Genomic DNA, 15,004 nt, shown 5'->3' on the forward strand with positions numbered 1-15,004 from the left:
TAATTAAAAGGCTGCTGGTTCAAGCCCCACTACTGCCAGGTTGTCACTGTTGGGCCCTTGAGCAAGGCACTCAACACTCAATTGCTCAGACAATATACTGTCACAGTACTGTAAGTAGCTTTGGATAAAAAAAGTCTGCTAAATGCGGAAAATGTAAATGAAAATACAGACACTACTGTTATTGCCATGTAAATACAGTTCTGAGAATGACCAACCACCCAAAAGTAATCTGGTTAGTGGGAGTATGATGGGGAAAAAGTGACAAAGGGTTGACAAAGTGTACAGAGCAACAAATGGGCTACAGTCAGAAATTGTACAACCACAAAGTTTATCTGTATAAAAAGTGTAGGTTATAAAATAATCAATTAATTTACATACCAGATAGGTAAACAAAATAAGGTGCTTGGTAAGTGTATTCTACACTGAGTACTTGTATACTAGACTTGACCACTGCAGTGGAAACTGGCTTAAGTTAACAGTATGTTGCAGTCAAAAAAATGTCGCTTGTACCCTTTATGGCGTTTTGACTAAAACAGCTTGCAGATGATACAACAGTGAATCATTAAGTGCATTTGCTATATTTGTTAAGGCCTGCTGTTCCACCTTTCAGAATAAAACCATTGAAAAATAAAGTAGTTTTACGTGTTTAAAAGTAGTTGCAATACCTATTAAGGCCAGATGGTGGGATGAGACACCACTGTCAACTGGAAAACCATTTATGGTAACATCTTGGGTAACTTCATATACTTTGGTATTACATGACATTTTGCTCCAAGGTAAACAGGTGAGCGTGTGGCCAATGAGACAGCAAGCTTTTTATTTTGAATGCTAGGCTCCTGAGTTAGTAAATAGCAAATACAAGCTTGAACTGCCTGCCTGACCCCATCACACAGAGCATGTCTTTATAAGTACAGTATGTTTACTCCACTCTCCCAGTGGAAAATAAATTTAAAGTTCCGCTTTACTTCCGGATCTGCAAAGTCCCTCAATCAGTAGTGTTTATACCACGTGCCACTGCATCACACTCATATCCTTTCCTCCAGTAGAGACCAAATGGCTGTCATCAAACAGGAAGTTGACATTAGTGACATGACTGCTGTGTCCACCGTAGACATAACTAGGGGCCTGAAAATAGAAAGACCAAGTATGAAGTGAACGTTGTCATTCACAGTTTCGTCATTACAAAAACTGTAATTCAGTATTACTTAGACCTTGTTTACTCTAAGATAGGTAATTTTTTTTAAATTGCTGTTTTTGGTTTAGTCAAACTAATATTTTTAAGTGCACTTTACTTTACACACGGAAACTAAAAAATGTAATGCAGTTTGTGTCTATCTATATCATTTTTGCTTTTCTATGTTAGTCAAGTGATAAAAGCAAAGTTCAATAGTTTCTTTTTCTTTACATCTGTTCATTAGAGTACAGCACAATGGCTTCCAGACATAGTCTTGTGTGCTATGTAGTCTATGTTAGATTATTTAGGGTTTGCCCTGCTACCTAGGTTTATTAGATATAGCACTAGTAAGTTTTACCAGAACTGTTGTCATTAATATTTATTCTCTTTCAGGGTCAAAGACAAACATATAGATGTAGATGATGTGCATATTTGCCAGCATGCTACGTTTATAAACACTATATGTTGGATTTGGGTGGTTGTTGCAATCCCCTGAAATCCCCTCTGTTTACTCTTATTCACTGTACATGAAAATGGGTTTTTTATTAATTATTTCTAAAGTGATATGTGATACGGTTTTGCAATGTCAATAATGTAATCCAGATAAGTGCACTCCAGATAATGCTGCCAATATTTCAATTATTAAATAGTACATTATATATAGTGTGATATAAATAGGCCTGATTTGAAAAAGAAAGAGGTGGAGAAATTGTACTTTGTGTGTTTACTATTTTTTGCATTTCCCCCAAAATTTTCCTTCCAATCTAGTCGTATCCAATCACCCTATTGCATTGCGCTTCCTCTCTACTGATGTTGATCTCCACCCTGATTAACACACGCCCCCTCCGACACGTGTGCAGTAGCCGATTTAAGCCGACTGCATCTTTTCATCCATGCGAAGCAAGTTCATATGTGGATCAGCTTTGTGTACAGAGAGCCACACCCTGATCAACGCATTATCCCTTGTTTCTGTGCAGGCGCCATCAATCAGCCAGCAGAGGTCGTAATTTGTTAGTCATAATTAGATATGAGGTCCCCTCCGGCACCCTGCCCTTGAACAACAGCCAATCGTTGAATCAGTGAATTTGTCAGTCATGAAATTAGAATCAGCCATAACATTTTTTTATTGGTGCACCTATACAATCTATTGTATTCACAAAGATTCAGTGTAACTACAGGTTTTCATACCAAATAAAACACTAGTTTTGGTCTGTAAATGATTATTATTATATAAGCACTCACAAAGTCACACTGGTCATTTGTTAATAAAACTTAGTATCTTTGAGTAAAACATATAAGACGTTACACAAATCAAATGCTGATAACTTACTCTGGATTGTGAGCAAGGGAATGACAAAAGGTGCACTTTTCCAAAATCATCTCCAGTGGCAAGGAGTGTTTTTTCATTGGATCGGCAAACAGCATTAACATCTGTTCCATCTGAGCCATCTGGCCATAAACCTAGAAGAGACATCACATTTAAAATTCAACAACTTATTTTATTAATAAGCTCAGCATTTAACAAATAAAAGCTTATGTGTAAACAAAGAAAAAAAACAAGATGGCAACAGTGAAGGTTATCTGGATCAAGGATTCCCTATTATTGATTTACTATGACACCCATGTAATAGTGAATTCATTATTTTTGTTTATGCACTTTCTTCCCTTTTTCTCCTGACTTTTAGTGTATCCAATTACCAGATTGCATTATTCTTCTCTCTACTGATGTTTATCTTGGCCTTAGTTGAAGAGAGCCGAGACTGACACACACCCCCTTCGACAGGTATGCAGTAGCCGACTGCATCTTCTCACCTGCACGAGGCGAGCTCATATGTGGATCAGCTTTGTGTACAGAGAGCCAAACCCTGATCAATGCATTATTCCTCGTCTCTGTGCAGACGCCATCAATCAGCCAGTAATTGCATCAGTTATCTTCCGGCTCCCACCCTGTATGAACAACAGCCAATCGTTGCTCATGTAGGCGCCCAGCCTGCTGGATAGCAGAGCTGAGATTCAAAATGATGAGTTCGAAATGTCAGTTCTGGTGAGCTAGCGCTACCTGAGCACCTGTAACAGTGAATTTAAACAACTGTATTATGTAGTGGCATGATAGCTGGTAGAGTAAGTCCCTTGTTGGACATCCCATTCCAAAATCATGAGCATTATTATGAAGTCCCCCCATACTGCTATAAGAGCCTTCAGGATTTTCACAAGATTTTAAATGAGTCTGTGTACATTTCTGCCTATTTAGTTAAAATAACATTTATGAGGTCAGGTACTGATGTTGGATAAGAAGGCCTCTCTTACAAACAATTTGCATTCCAAAGGTCAGTGGGCTTAAGGTCAAGGCTTTGTGCAGGCCAACTGAGCTCCTCCACACCAAACTCATCAAACCATGTTTTTAAGGACCTTACACTTTAAAGCATATTTTTATATGATTTTTTTTATATATCTACTAATGCTGGTTGTGGCTAACAGAAACTCAATAATTAGGAATGTCCACATACATTTTAACCAATGTAAGAATACAACAAGAGTCTTACCAAAGACTTGGAAGCCCAGTGTGCAGGTATAGGTCGCCCATGTGATATCTCTGGTAGTTTCCACACTCACTACTTGTTTGCACACAGAAGGAATCCCTAGAAAAACAACAATAAGATATTCATAACATAATAATTAATAACAATTGTAATCATACTGTAGACTAGTACAACTGTCAGAGCTAATGGAGCTGACAATTCTGTAACAGGTTAATGACACTGGCTACTGCACTGTAAAAGCTATAAAACTGCATTATCGGATCAGTGCAATGAGTCTTTAAATATGCTATACAAAACTGTTAAGGTAGTCTGGTGTTGCATTTGCATTGTTGCCTGAGAGCTCTTAAAACCTTAAATCAGATTTTAATACAAGACTCTTGAAAATAGGTTTAGTGATCCTCCTATATCTTTCTTTATTTTGTGGTAGTCAAGGCTCGAGGGAGACAAGGAAGAAGAGTGAACTGAGTAGCTGAACTCTATCACAGCATTCGTCTCTTAGCTACAGTTTGTTAGTTGATTAGTTTGCTTATTTATATCTTTGATTTTTTTTAATAACGCATTAGGGTTTTTCTTGTTTTTTTTAAATCATGTTGACTTTTTTCTATTTATTTATGCATTTTCTCCCATTTTCCTCCCAATTTAGCAGAGTCAATTTGTCTTCCGCTGCTGGGGATCCCTGATTGCATTCGAGGAGGGTATATAATTTTTGCTCACACCTCCTCCGACCCGTGCGCAGTCCAGGCGGACCTCTACTTTTCGCCCATGCATTCTTTATCATTTTTGCTCACACCTCATCCGACCCATGCGCAGTCCAGGCGGACCCCTACTTTTTGCCCATGCATTCTTTATCTGCTAATCAGGGTCCTTGCACAGTGTTTGAAGACCCCACACACAGACAGTCTACAGCATTGCTTCAAATCACACCTCAGGGGGTTGGATTCCGCTTTTCTTTTTGAACACACTGTTAATGTAAGTATTGTTCTGAATTCAGCCTTGGATGAAAGGATTTTCCTTTTTTTTTTTCTTTTTTTTTTCAATCACACTCAACATTTTTTTCTTTTTGTTCTGATTCTGTGCTGCTCGTGGGTATAGAATCAGCTTGGTGAAGAGGAGAAACAGTTAAGATGACTAAACACTAAGCTGATTCTGGACTGAAGTGCAGTGGCTGAACAGAATTGGAACAAAAGGGAAGCCAAAAACACAGTTACATAGAGACTCAGCCAACTAAAGACATTGAGCCATTGAGCAGAAATGTGCCATACTGGGCCAACATTGACAGGTGCTTAAACAGATCCTGGGCTAGCTGCAGACCCTGCAGACTACTCCCTTAGCACCTGAGCCCTTGATGGCTCCACCAGCCAGCAAGCACCCTACTCCTGCTACCTGGATTCCCCCCTTCCCCACTCCCTACAACACTGATTACCATCTGCCAGCTCCTAAAAGATATAATTTAGAACAGGGCATTGCAAGGGGTTGTGCTACAGTGCTCCTGTCTCCCTACTGATAGGTCAAAGGTAGCTCATATCGTCACACTCCTTTTCAGGTGGGCCTATACTGGCAACACACCAGCATTGTATTGGGCATTAACATTTAAGCCTTAATAGAAAAGTGTACTAAGACTTCATTTTGATCATTTAAAGGTTAGGCATACTCACAGTACAGGATCTCATAGTCTCCAGAATTGGACACCAGGTACTGGGAGTCAACAGACCAGTCTAGATGAGTAATAAAACTGGAGTGGCCCTAAAAGAGACACAAATAGCAAGAACATATGAAAACAAATATTATTTAATAAAACTAGTATACTATTAAAAATGTATAATATTCATTCTATTAAGTTTAAACCCTGCCCAAATGCTATATGTAGTACTTAGTATATAAACAACATAAATAATTTTAGATTGATATAGCTACCCAAATGAAGTAATAATAGCGTGAAGCTCCCAGTATGCTAGTTTGTTTGTTTGGATTTTTAACGTCATGTTTTACACCGTTCGGTTACATCCATGACAGAAATGGTAGTTACTCGTTACACAAGATTCATCATTTCACAAGGTAATATTGAACACAGTCATGGACAATTTTGTATCTCCACTTCACCTCACTTGCACGGGTGTCACGGTGGCTCAGTGGGTAGCACTGTCGCTTCACAGCAAGAAGGTCCTGGGTTCGATCCCCAGGTGGGGCGGTCCGGGTCCTTTCTGTGTGGAGTTTGCATGTTCTCCCCGTGTCTGTATGGGTTTTACTCTGGTTTCCTCCCACAGTCCAAAGACATGCAAGTGAAGTGAATTGGAAATACTAAATTGTCCAAGACTGTGTTCAATATAACCTTGTGTGAACTGAACCTTGATTAATGAGTAACTACTGTTCCTGTCATGAATGTAACCAAAGTACTTTAATAATGAATATGCACCCTTTCAACTTAAAGAGTTTTTATAGCTCTTTGCACAGGGTTTCCTTTTACTTGGATTTGGTGCAAAATTGGAATACTTCTGAACTGTTGCTATTAAGTTTGTGGGTTGATGGCTGGCCATATTACATTAGATCAATTCTACACACATTTTAAAACATGCAAGTTAGTCTTATTTGACATGCCTGTCTTGTTTACATTTTTACATTTTGAATAAATATTATAAATACACTATGTAGTGTGTCAGATAATTGGTCTAATAATTTTAGTAGCTATTTTTTATTTATGACATAGACACAAAATAATATAAAACCATTTTAGGACTGAGTAATTTCATATTTTGGCCATTAGGCCACTTACATCCAAATCTTAGCAGTTTTTCTGATCAAAACACTTTGTTTCTTTCATAATGAAAACTGTTTGGCTAATAATGCCCCATAACTCTGAGGAGTACTTCCGAGTCCCTTTGTTGTTCCAGCATGATTGTAGGAAAATTGGACCAATTCGACTTGTCGAAAATGGGACCAATACAGTCATGGCTTAAAGATTTTGGTGTGAAAGATCTCTGAGCCCACAAAGTCTATTTTTACTGAATGGGCACAAACTATTGTGGACTGCAATTCTAACAGGGTGGAGACTGTTATAGTTGCAAAGGTGGAGGGGCCTAACTCCATGTAAATGCTCAAGGTTTTGAAATTTTAGGGACAGTGGTAGCCTAGTGGGTAGGGCTTTGGGCTATAAACTGAAAGGTTGAGAGTTTAAATTCCAGATCTGCCATACAGCTACTGTTGGGCCTTTGAGCAAGGTCCTTAACCCTTTCTGCTCCAGGGGCGCCGCACAATGACTGACCCTGTGCTCTGACCCCAGCTTCCAAACAAGCTGGGATATGCGATGAAAGAATTTCATTGTTCTGTACATGTGTATATGTATATACGACGAATAAAGACATTCTATTAAAGGGGATGTTCAAGAAGCTCATGGTCAGGTGACCACATACTTGGAGCCAAAGGTGTAGGTGACACCCTTCACAGTAAAGTAAACTTTACATCACTATTCGTTTAGAGGCTGCTGTACGACTTTAGTTTAATAAGCAGCAAACCTTAGTGAAGCTTTTTTCATTCGAAAATAAAGTATTTTGCCTTTCAATAAGTATAAACTATACAACAGTATGTGATTTTACATATAGCTTTACATAGACTGATCAGCCATGACATTTAAACCACCTCCCTGTTTCTACACTAACTGTCCATTTTATCAGCTCCACTTACCATATAGAAGCACTTTGTAGTTCTACAATTACTGACTGTAGTCCATATTTTTCTCTACATACCTTTTTACCCCGCTTTAACCCTGGTCTTCAATGGTCAGAACCCCCACACGACCACCACAGAGCAGGTATTATTTAGGTGGTGGATCATTCTCAACACTGCAGTGACACTGTTTGTTGTGCTGGTATGAGTGGATCAGACACAGCAGTGCTGCTGGTGTTTTTAAATACTGTGTTCACTCACTGTTCGCTCATCTATTGCTGCTGTTTGAGTTGGTCATCTTCTAGACCTTAATCAGTGGTCACAGAATGCTGCCCATGGGGTGCTGTTGGCTGGATATATTTTTGGTTGGTGGACAATTCTCAGTCCAGCAGTGACAGTGAGGTGTTTAAAAACTCCAGCAGCATTGCTGTGTCTTATCCATTCATACCAGCACAACAACACACTAACACACCACCACAATGTCAGTGTCACTGCAACGTCACTCTCCTGGGAGAGTCCTAACCATTGAAGAACAGCATAAAAGGAGCTAACAAAGCATGCAGAGAAAAAGATGGGACTACAGTCAGTAATTGTAGAACTACAAAGTGCTTTCATATGGTAATTGGAGCTGATGAAATGGACAGTGAGTGTAGAAACAAGAAGGTGGTCCCCAATGATGAGAAAAAACATACCTAATTCTAGGTATAAAAAGAAGATGATCATTTTACCACCAAAGAATAGAAAAACAAGCAAAAAACAAACTTACTGAGCATTTACCCACTCTGCTGTATTTCTTGCCATTCTCAGCCACAGCATAGACATATATGTAATTGTCATGTGACCCAATTGCTAGAAAATTGCCATCTGGAAAAGAAAACATTTAATTAAGCACTAGAGTCTCTTAAACCATGTATACTGATTCCCCATGAATGTAAAACACAGAGCTTAGTAAGTGATTGACAGAAGAACACTTACCTGGTGCGAAACGCATAACCGAGAGCTGTTCATTCCCATCGGTATGAACGCTGACCAGATCCTTAGTTTCAGTATCCAAAACAAGCCACCTGCACATTGCAATTATAATGAATAAAGAAATACATATAAAAATGCATGCTTAAAAAAATTAAGCATTATAAAAGACTTCACACCGATTATGTCTTTTTGATATGTTGATTGCTCTGTCATGAATATTAAAAATGTCAACCATATCTCTACAATGAACCTGGACTGCTGATCTATTACATTAGCATAATAATTATGTGTTTGTGGTCTTCCATGCTTCAGACTATTAACTTTTAACCAGAACTAGAAAGACATGTCAAAGGCCTTGCTCCTTAAAAGGGACAGCCTCCCTCACCTGCCTGTCTGTGTTCCTATGGCAACAGTCTCCCCAGAGGGATGAAAGCCGGCACACTGGGCCGCATCCTTTTCACATGCGCGAACATACACAAAGACACAGACACCATAATTATATACACTCTGATAAACAACCTGAACCTGTAAATTCATGTACGAAACATGCTGACATTGTTGTCACTTTATTAGATGTTTTACAAAGATTAAGCATATGAAAAGTGCACTACAAGTTAACAAAACAGCTAAATAAATGTCACTGTGTTTTAAACTAAGCCATGCATTCTCCATTTGCAGCTTACCTCTAATATTTTGGTCCAGACTGGCTGATGGGAATTGGAGTCCCACAAAGAAACCAGTTTGTCATGGCCACAGGTGATAAATTGGGGCTTTAGTGGGTGCATAGCTAAGCCCCATAACTCATCTGTATGACTCTACAAAACAATAAAAAGAAGCTTCATCATAACTATGATTCCAGTGCACATTCAGTGTGTCAGTGTTAAAAACATTGTATTTTAACACTACTGCAAATCAATAGAAAGAACTGCAAAGCTGTCCAGTAAAATACTATGAGAGGCTTCACTCTAATCTAATTATTTTATGATATGTGATATATAATCACATCCTAGACTTATACATACACAAATCATCTCTAAAACTTACTGAGCACTTTTCCACTCTGTATTTCTGTATTAGCTGTATTTATTGCCAATCTCAGCCACAGTATAAACATATATGTAATTGTCATGTGACCCAATTGCAAATCATAGATTTCTGTCCATCGCAGGACAGACACATACACGCACAACAGACACTGGGAGAACATGCAACCTCCACACTGAAAGGACCCAGACTGCCCCACCTGGGGATCGAATCCAGGACCTTCTTGCTGTGAAGCAACAGTGCTACCCACTGAGCCACCGTGCCGCCCCACTTATAACATATATATATTATATATTGTTTATATGTATATAATAATATATTAAATATATTAAATAAAATAATACATAAAATTATGAAATTATAATTGACCAAGTTTTTAGAATTTACCTGGGTGATGGGGGTAAATTCTCCATTTAGATTGCCAAGCAAGACAAAATTTTTGGTTGTTCCAATAAGAACAGTTTCTCCTTTCCCCTCAGCAATGGTACGAATAGGCCCATACACATCAGGAACCTAAATTTAAAAAAAAAAGTAATATTAGCAATGCATTTGCAATTTTAATTAATAGCATAATTCAGTTTTGTTTTAAGGTACATATTAAAACAATCACACAGATGATATTTGAAAAAATATTTGAAACATGAAAAAATAATTGGCTAGTTATGTATTATATCTCTGAGTCAAACATAACTGGGTCTCACCTCGACCGTTTGGATTTTTTGGTACTTTCCATCCCAGGAAATTAGTTTGCGATCCTTTCCACCCGAAACCAGAGTACCATTTCTTAACATGCACAGCGCAAAAACGCTGCTCTCATGTGCACCCAGAATAGCCAGGCTAATGCGATTAGAGCCTTCAAGACAGACAAAGAACAGAGCAGCACATTAGCAGGCATTAAACTCACACACTGGATGGTCACAAACATAAGCACATTAGAGATCTACTCAGAAAAGCATGACCTAACCAAGACCGGATACTTTACAGACATGTTATACTGTTTAATTAAATATTGGGGATGCAGCTACTACACAGTAAAAGTTCACTTTTTGCAATGCTCATTAAAGACAATTACTAAACTACTGAAAACAGAAAATATGTCTATGAAATATTTATGACTCTGAGGACTTCTTAAGGAGTTAACTCTCTGAATTATTTACCTTTGCCCCATATAAGTATATTTCCACTGGAATCACCAGTGATAGCATCACCGTTTTCTGAAAAAGTAACACACAAGACAAACTTGGGCTTCTCTTGTTTCTGAAAGAAACATAAATATAATTTTGTTTATAAGCAGAAATGCATCAGTCTTCATTTACACACAAAAACACAAATTCTAAATTATATAAGGACTATAAAAATGTCTCTAAATTAGTATTTGCATAATAACATCACACAATAACAAGTCTTCAGGGAAGTATTCAGCTGTGAATTTGATTTTGAATGGATATAATTGGATATAACATGTGAAAACATGTTCTGAGTAACTCAAAAACTAAATCAAATAGTGAATTACACAAAAGTATTCAAACATTTATTCAGTACTTTGTAGAAGCCTGTAGTAGCAATTACAGCTGCAAGTCTTTTTGAATAAATTTTTTCCCATCCATCCCATTAGATGATGAGCATCTGTAAACTGCCATCTTTACATTTTACCACATATGTTAATGGTATTTAAGTTTGGGCTATGTCTGAACAATCACTTACATTCAGAAAACTGCTGTAAAGCCACAGTGTTGTATTGGCCTTCGAAAGTTGAACTGTTAACCCAGTTTGAGTTAGTGTTTTCTTCAAGAATGTTCCGTATTTGGCTGCAATACTATGCCACTTAATTCTTACCAGTCTTTCTGTTCTTGCTTCTAAGAAGCATCTGAATATCAGGATGCTGACACCACCATGCTTTACTGTAGGGCCAGGTAATAAGCAGTACCTGTTTTTTTACTTGACATAGTGGTTGCAGTCTTATCAGATCAGACCAATTACCTTTACATGTTGTTTAGCAAACTTCAGACGGGCTGTCACATGCCTTTAACTCAACTATGGCCATTCTTCAATAAAATGCCCGCAGTGATGGTTGTCTAGAATGAGTTAAAGCAAACATGATGCACCCGACTACAATTTGGAGTGCCACGGCAAAGACTCTAAATAGTTTTGTGAATACATTTTTATTTTTTTAACCATTCTTTAAAACCAGATTTTAACTTTGTCAGTATGGTTCATTAAGTTTAGAATGATATCCATTGTAAATCAAATCCACAACAAAGTATGCAAAAAATAATTAGTACCTACTGAATTAACTGTATACTTAATTTATTACTGTTAATTTATTATAGTTTGTATTTTTACCTCAAACAAACCCTGTTTCTTCAAAAGAGAACCTTTTTCAAGTGACCAAAAGTAAAGTTGGGACTTCCCACATGTAACAATTATGTTGGCATCTGTGGGATGAAAATCAGCACCAAAAACTGACTCATTGGAGCACTATAATAAAAGCACAAAAGAACAATGATTAACAATGATGGCTAAAAGATAACAACACTAACAGCATATAATAATTGTAATGATTTACTGTCACATTTACTTTTGCTTTATGAGAAAAATGCAAAATTAACAAATTTAATAGAAAAAAAGTGTCCAGGCTGATTTACAAATTCCCAATAAGATATATTGTACAAGGTTGTCTTAATTAAAATGACAGCTTCTGGTTTATAACATAAATAGATATAAAAAATATAAAAAGAGTGATATCTGTTTTAATTAATTGATTACATTCAGCATGTGATTTAACAAAGATGAAATTAAATTTGAATTTGCCAATTCCCTATGTAAATGAATACCACCGATACTAATCTGATGTACATTTTGTACCATAACATCAGGTATTGTTGTAATAAGGAAACTACCAGAACATGTTAACATTTTAGAAATTGTATATGTCTTTGAGTGTTGAATAAATGAACTTATTTAAACATTAGAACTACTATTAGTTATGTTCAATATTCTATATTTACTTTATGTATGCCTATTGTCCACAGATCTGTAAGCCTTATAGAACCTAGCATAACAAAGAAGTGTTCTCAATACCCAGTAACATTTATTTAACATGATTTATTTTATCCAATTAATTAAAACCCAAGCACAGTGCAGTGGGATTAGACTTAATCCTGACTAATGGCTCACAGAATTAGAATTACATAAGCAAAATTAAAAAAAAAACATTGAAGAAAAAGCAAACATGTTCAGCAGTTGTCGTAAGATGTATCTTGCAATTTGGTTAAATGCTTGGTATATAACTCTATATGGGCTGATGAAATGGTGTAATATGAGGTCATTTAAAAGGTTCCTATGTTTCAAATGTGCACACCTTAACCTCTGCAAGTCTCTCCTCCTTCTGCCAGTCCCACACTGAAAGGACATGATCGTTGGAGTCATCCACTACACACAACCAGCTACCGCCATTCTACATGTTTAAACATAGACAAAAGCATAAGGGTTTCTCTTATTAAAAACAAAGCAAAATGACAAAATCTGTGTTAAATTAGCTCACATTTTGTATTAATTACAACATGCAGACTCTTACCGACTTGGAAAAGGAAAGGCAAACTAGAGCCCTGTCGAAAAAGCCGGATCCAATTACATGCAGAGTATTTAGACTCACAGAGTCCCAAACACGTACATGAGGAGCCAACTGCTGCCAAAACACACAATCAGCATTATTATAGAGCAACAGTACAAAATACATATCACAACATTTCAATGAGGTAAATCTATAACACGACTAAACCAAATCTACACACTGGGTTTAATATGTTTTTACTAGGGCTGAGTACTGGTAGATTAAATACATAGCAAAAAGTATGTGGACACTCCTTCTTAATGGTGGGTTTGGATATTATAGACATAGCATTTCTAAAATCAGTCATACATCCCTACAGTCTCTTGAGACTACCATTACAAGTATTTGAGTCATACATAAGAGCTTTGTGACTAAACATGTGACTAATAGATAGGAACATATAAAAGCTGCAAGACACAGAGGCTTACATAATAAAACTGCCGAGTGCTAATTTGCATTTAGTGTAAACATAATCTGTCCTCAGTTGCAACACTCACCAGGTTCCAAACTGCCACTGGAAGGAATATCTCTTTATTAATCAGAAACTTCTTTAAAGCATAAGCTACCCATGTACAATGTCAAGGGTAGGCTTAAACAGCCTTTAAAGGGGTTAAAAATTTTTTGATCTGAAACTTATTTAAAATAAATTGGGATGCCGCCTGGAAGCAGAACTTTGCTACCTAACATCAGTGCCCGACTGCACATCCTAGCTAATGCTATAGTGTCTAAATGAAAGCAAATCCATTTAATAATGTTGGAAAAATTTGTCAAATCTTCTCCAGAAGTTGGCATCCTGCAGACAAAAATGCCAGAATGTGAAGTGCAAGTGTTCACATACTTTTAAACATATGTATTTTACAACACCAGTTGTGATGTATGTTGGCTTGAAATAAAAAATGTTGTAGAAAAAATCTATTTGACAAATTAAGACAAATTAAGCATTGAAATATGATACAGTAAATAAATACTTAACCTATTCTTACCTAAATAGTAAATAAGAACAGTTTATATCAATACATTTAATCTGATTTACTATTGTGCAGATGTTTATTACAGTCATTAATATACTGTATATGTAGAATGTCCAAGCCAAAAGCTACGACATTTGCAAGTGATGTGTCAGGTGGGCATGAAAAAATTAGATTTTAGTGCAGTTAATTTCTTTCTAACATACTGCAAGGAATTAAAAAAAAATTTGTTGTCTAATTATATCTAGAAATGACATCTAAATTCTGTTGGATGAAGTTTGGTGAGCCCAGAATGCTTGTATTTGGTGCTAAATACTAATAAATCACTTTGAAAAACTTTGTCTGCTAATTTTAAAGTTGTGTGGACCTTCTTACTTTGCCATCTGAAGAGGTACCAGCCACTTGTCCTGTTGCTATGGTGATTTTATCAGGATGGACAGCAAGGCTTCAAGAAGCAACACATTGAGAAAGGGCAACAGTGAACAACAGTGAACACAATAAATAGCTAGGACTACCTAAGCAAAAATACCAAAAATGGCTAAATATTAGGAACAATATTGAATGTTTTACTTCCAGCTCTCTTTAAGTCTCTCCTGTAAATAATCTATTACACAGAAATAGCAAAATATAAAATATGTAAAATATAATCTATTGGGAAAACACTGTGTAAATAAACCTCAAAATTAATAGTAATGAAATTGTTGTGCCTTAGCTTTGCCTTAAAGCAGAAAAAAGATCAAAGCTTTCAAAAGCCGCCCTCATTTTGGCATAATTCTTCTCATCTCTGACTAGAAAAGCCTCCAGAGGGGTGAATAGCTAATGTATGTAGTGTGAATTTCTTTCTGTTGTAGTTCAAAATTTGCTTTATTTTTATACATACCAACAGTTAAATGCTGGCAAGCTTTTAGAACACAATGCTAGCTTACATCACTTCTAATCTAAATATAAAATTTGTCACATAGTTAAAATAACTGCTGACAGGGATTTAACTATTATACTAACAAACTAAAGAAGGGTTCAGAGCAGAAATATA

At 36.7% G+C, this 15,004-nt stretch overlaps 1 protein-coding gene across 3 annotated transcripts in view; it reads right to left on the reverse strand.

Annotated features, from left to right (window-relative positions):
- Positions 1 to 800: 800 nt before the first annotated feature.
- Positions 801 to 15,004, reverse strand: part of eml1 (EMAP like 1) — a 60,105-nt gene continuing 45,901 nt past the window's right edge. For all 3 annotated transcript variants that reach the window (XM_063006948.1, XM_063006949.1, XM_063006950.1), the window contains 15 exons: positions 14,347 to 14,416; positions 12,968 to 13,078; positions 12,752 to 12,847; positions 11,734 to 11,868; positions 10,548 to 10,647; positions 10,092 to 10,243; positions 9,778 to 9,903; positions 9,030 to 9,161; positions 8,732 to 8,799; positions 8,350 to 8,438; positions 8,141 to 8,238; positions 5,370 to 5,457; positions 3,718 to 3,813; positions 2,505 to 2,635; positions 801 to 1,125 (listed from right to left, as the gene is read on the reverse strand). In XM_063006948.1, the coding sequence (XP_062863018.1) occupies positions 1,000 to 1,125; positions 2,505 to 2,635; positions 3,718 to 3,813; positions 5,370 to 5,457; positions 8,141 to 8,238; positions 8,350 to 8,438; positions 8,732 to 8,799; positions 9,030 to 9,161; positions 9,778 to 9,903; positions 10,092 to 10,243; positions 10,548 to 10,647; positions 11,734 to 11,868; positions 12,752 to 12,847; positions 12,968 to 13,078; positions 14,347 to 14,416 (1,618 nt within the window). In that variant the 3' untranslated portion in view covers positions 801 to 999. The remainder of the gene's footprint in view (positions 1,126 to 2,504; positions 2,636 to 3,717; positions 3,814 to 5,369; positions 5,458 to 8,140; positions 8,239 to 8,349; positions 8,439 to 8,731; positions 8,800 to 9,029; positions 9,162 to 9,777; positions 9,904 to 10,091; positions 10,244 to 10,547; positions 10,648 to 11,733; positions 11,869 to 12,751; positions 12,848 to 12,967; positions 13,079 to 14,346; positions 14,417 to 15,004) is intronic.

The sequence above is a fragment of the Trichomycterus rosablanca genome, chromosome 13, assembly GCF_030014385.1.
Source record: "Trichomycterus rosablanca isolate fTriRos1 chromosome 13, fTriRos1.hap1, whole genome shotgun sequence".
In the NCBI taxonomy this organism is placed as follows: domain Eukaryota; kingdom Metazoa; phylum Chordata; class Actinopteri; order Siluriformes; family Trichomycteridae; genus Trichomycterus; species Trichomycterus rosablanca.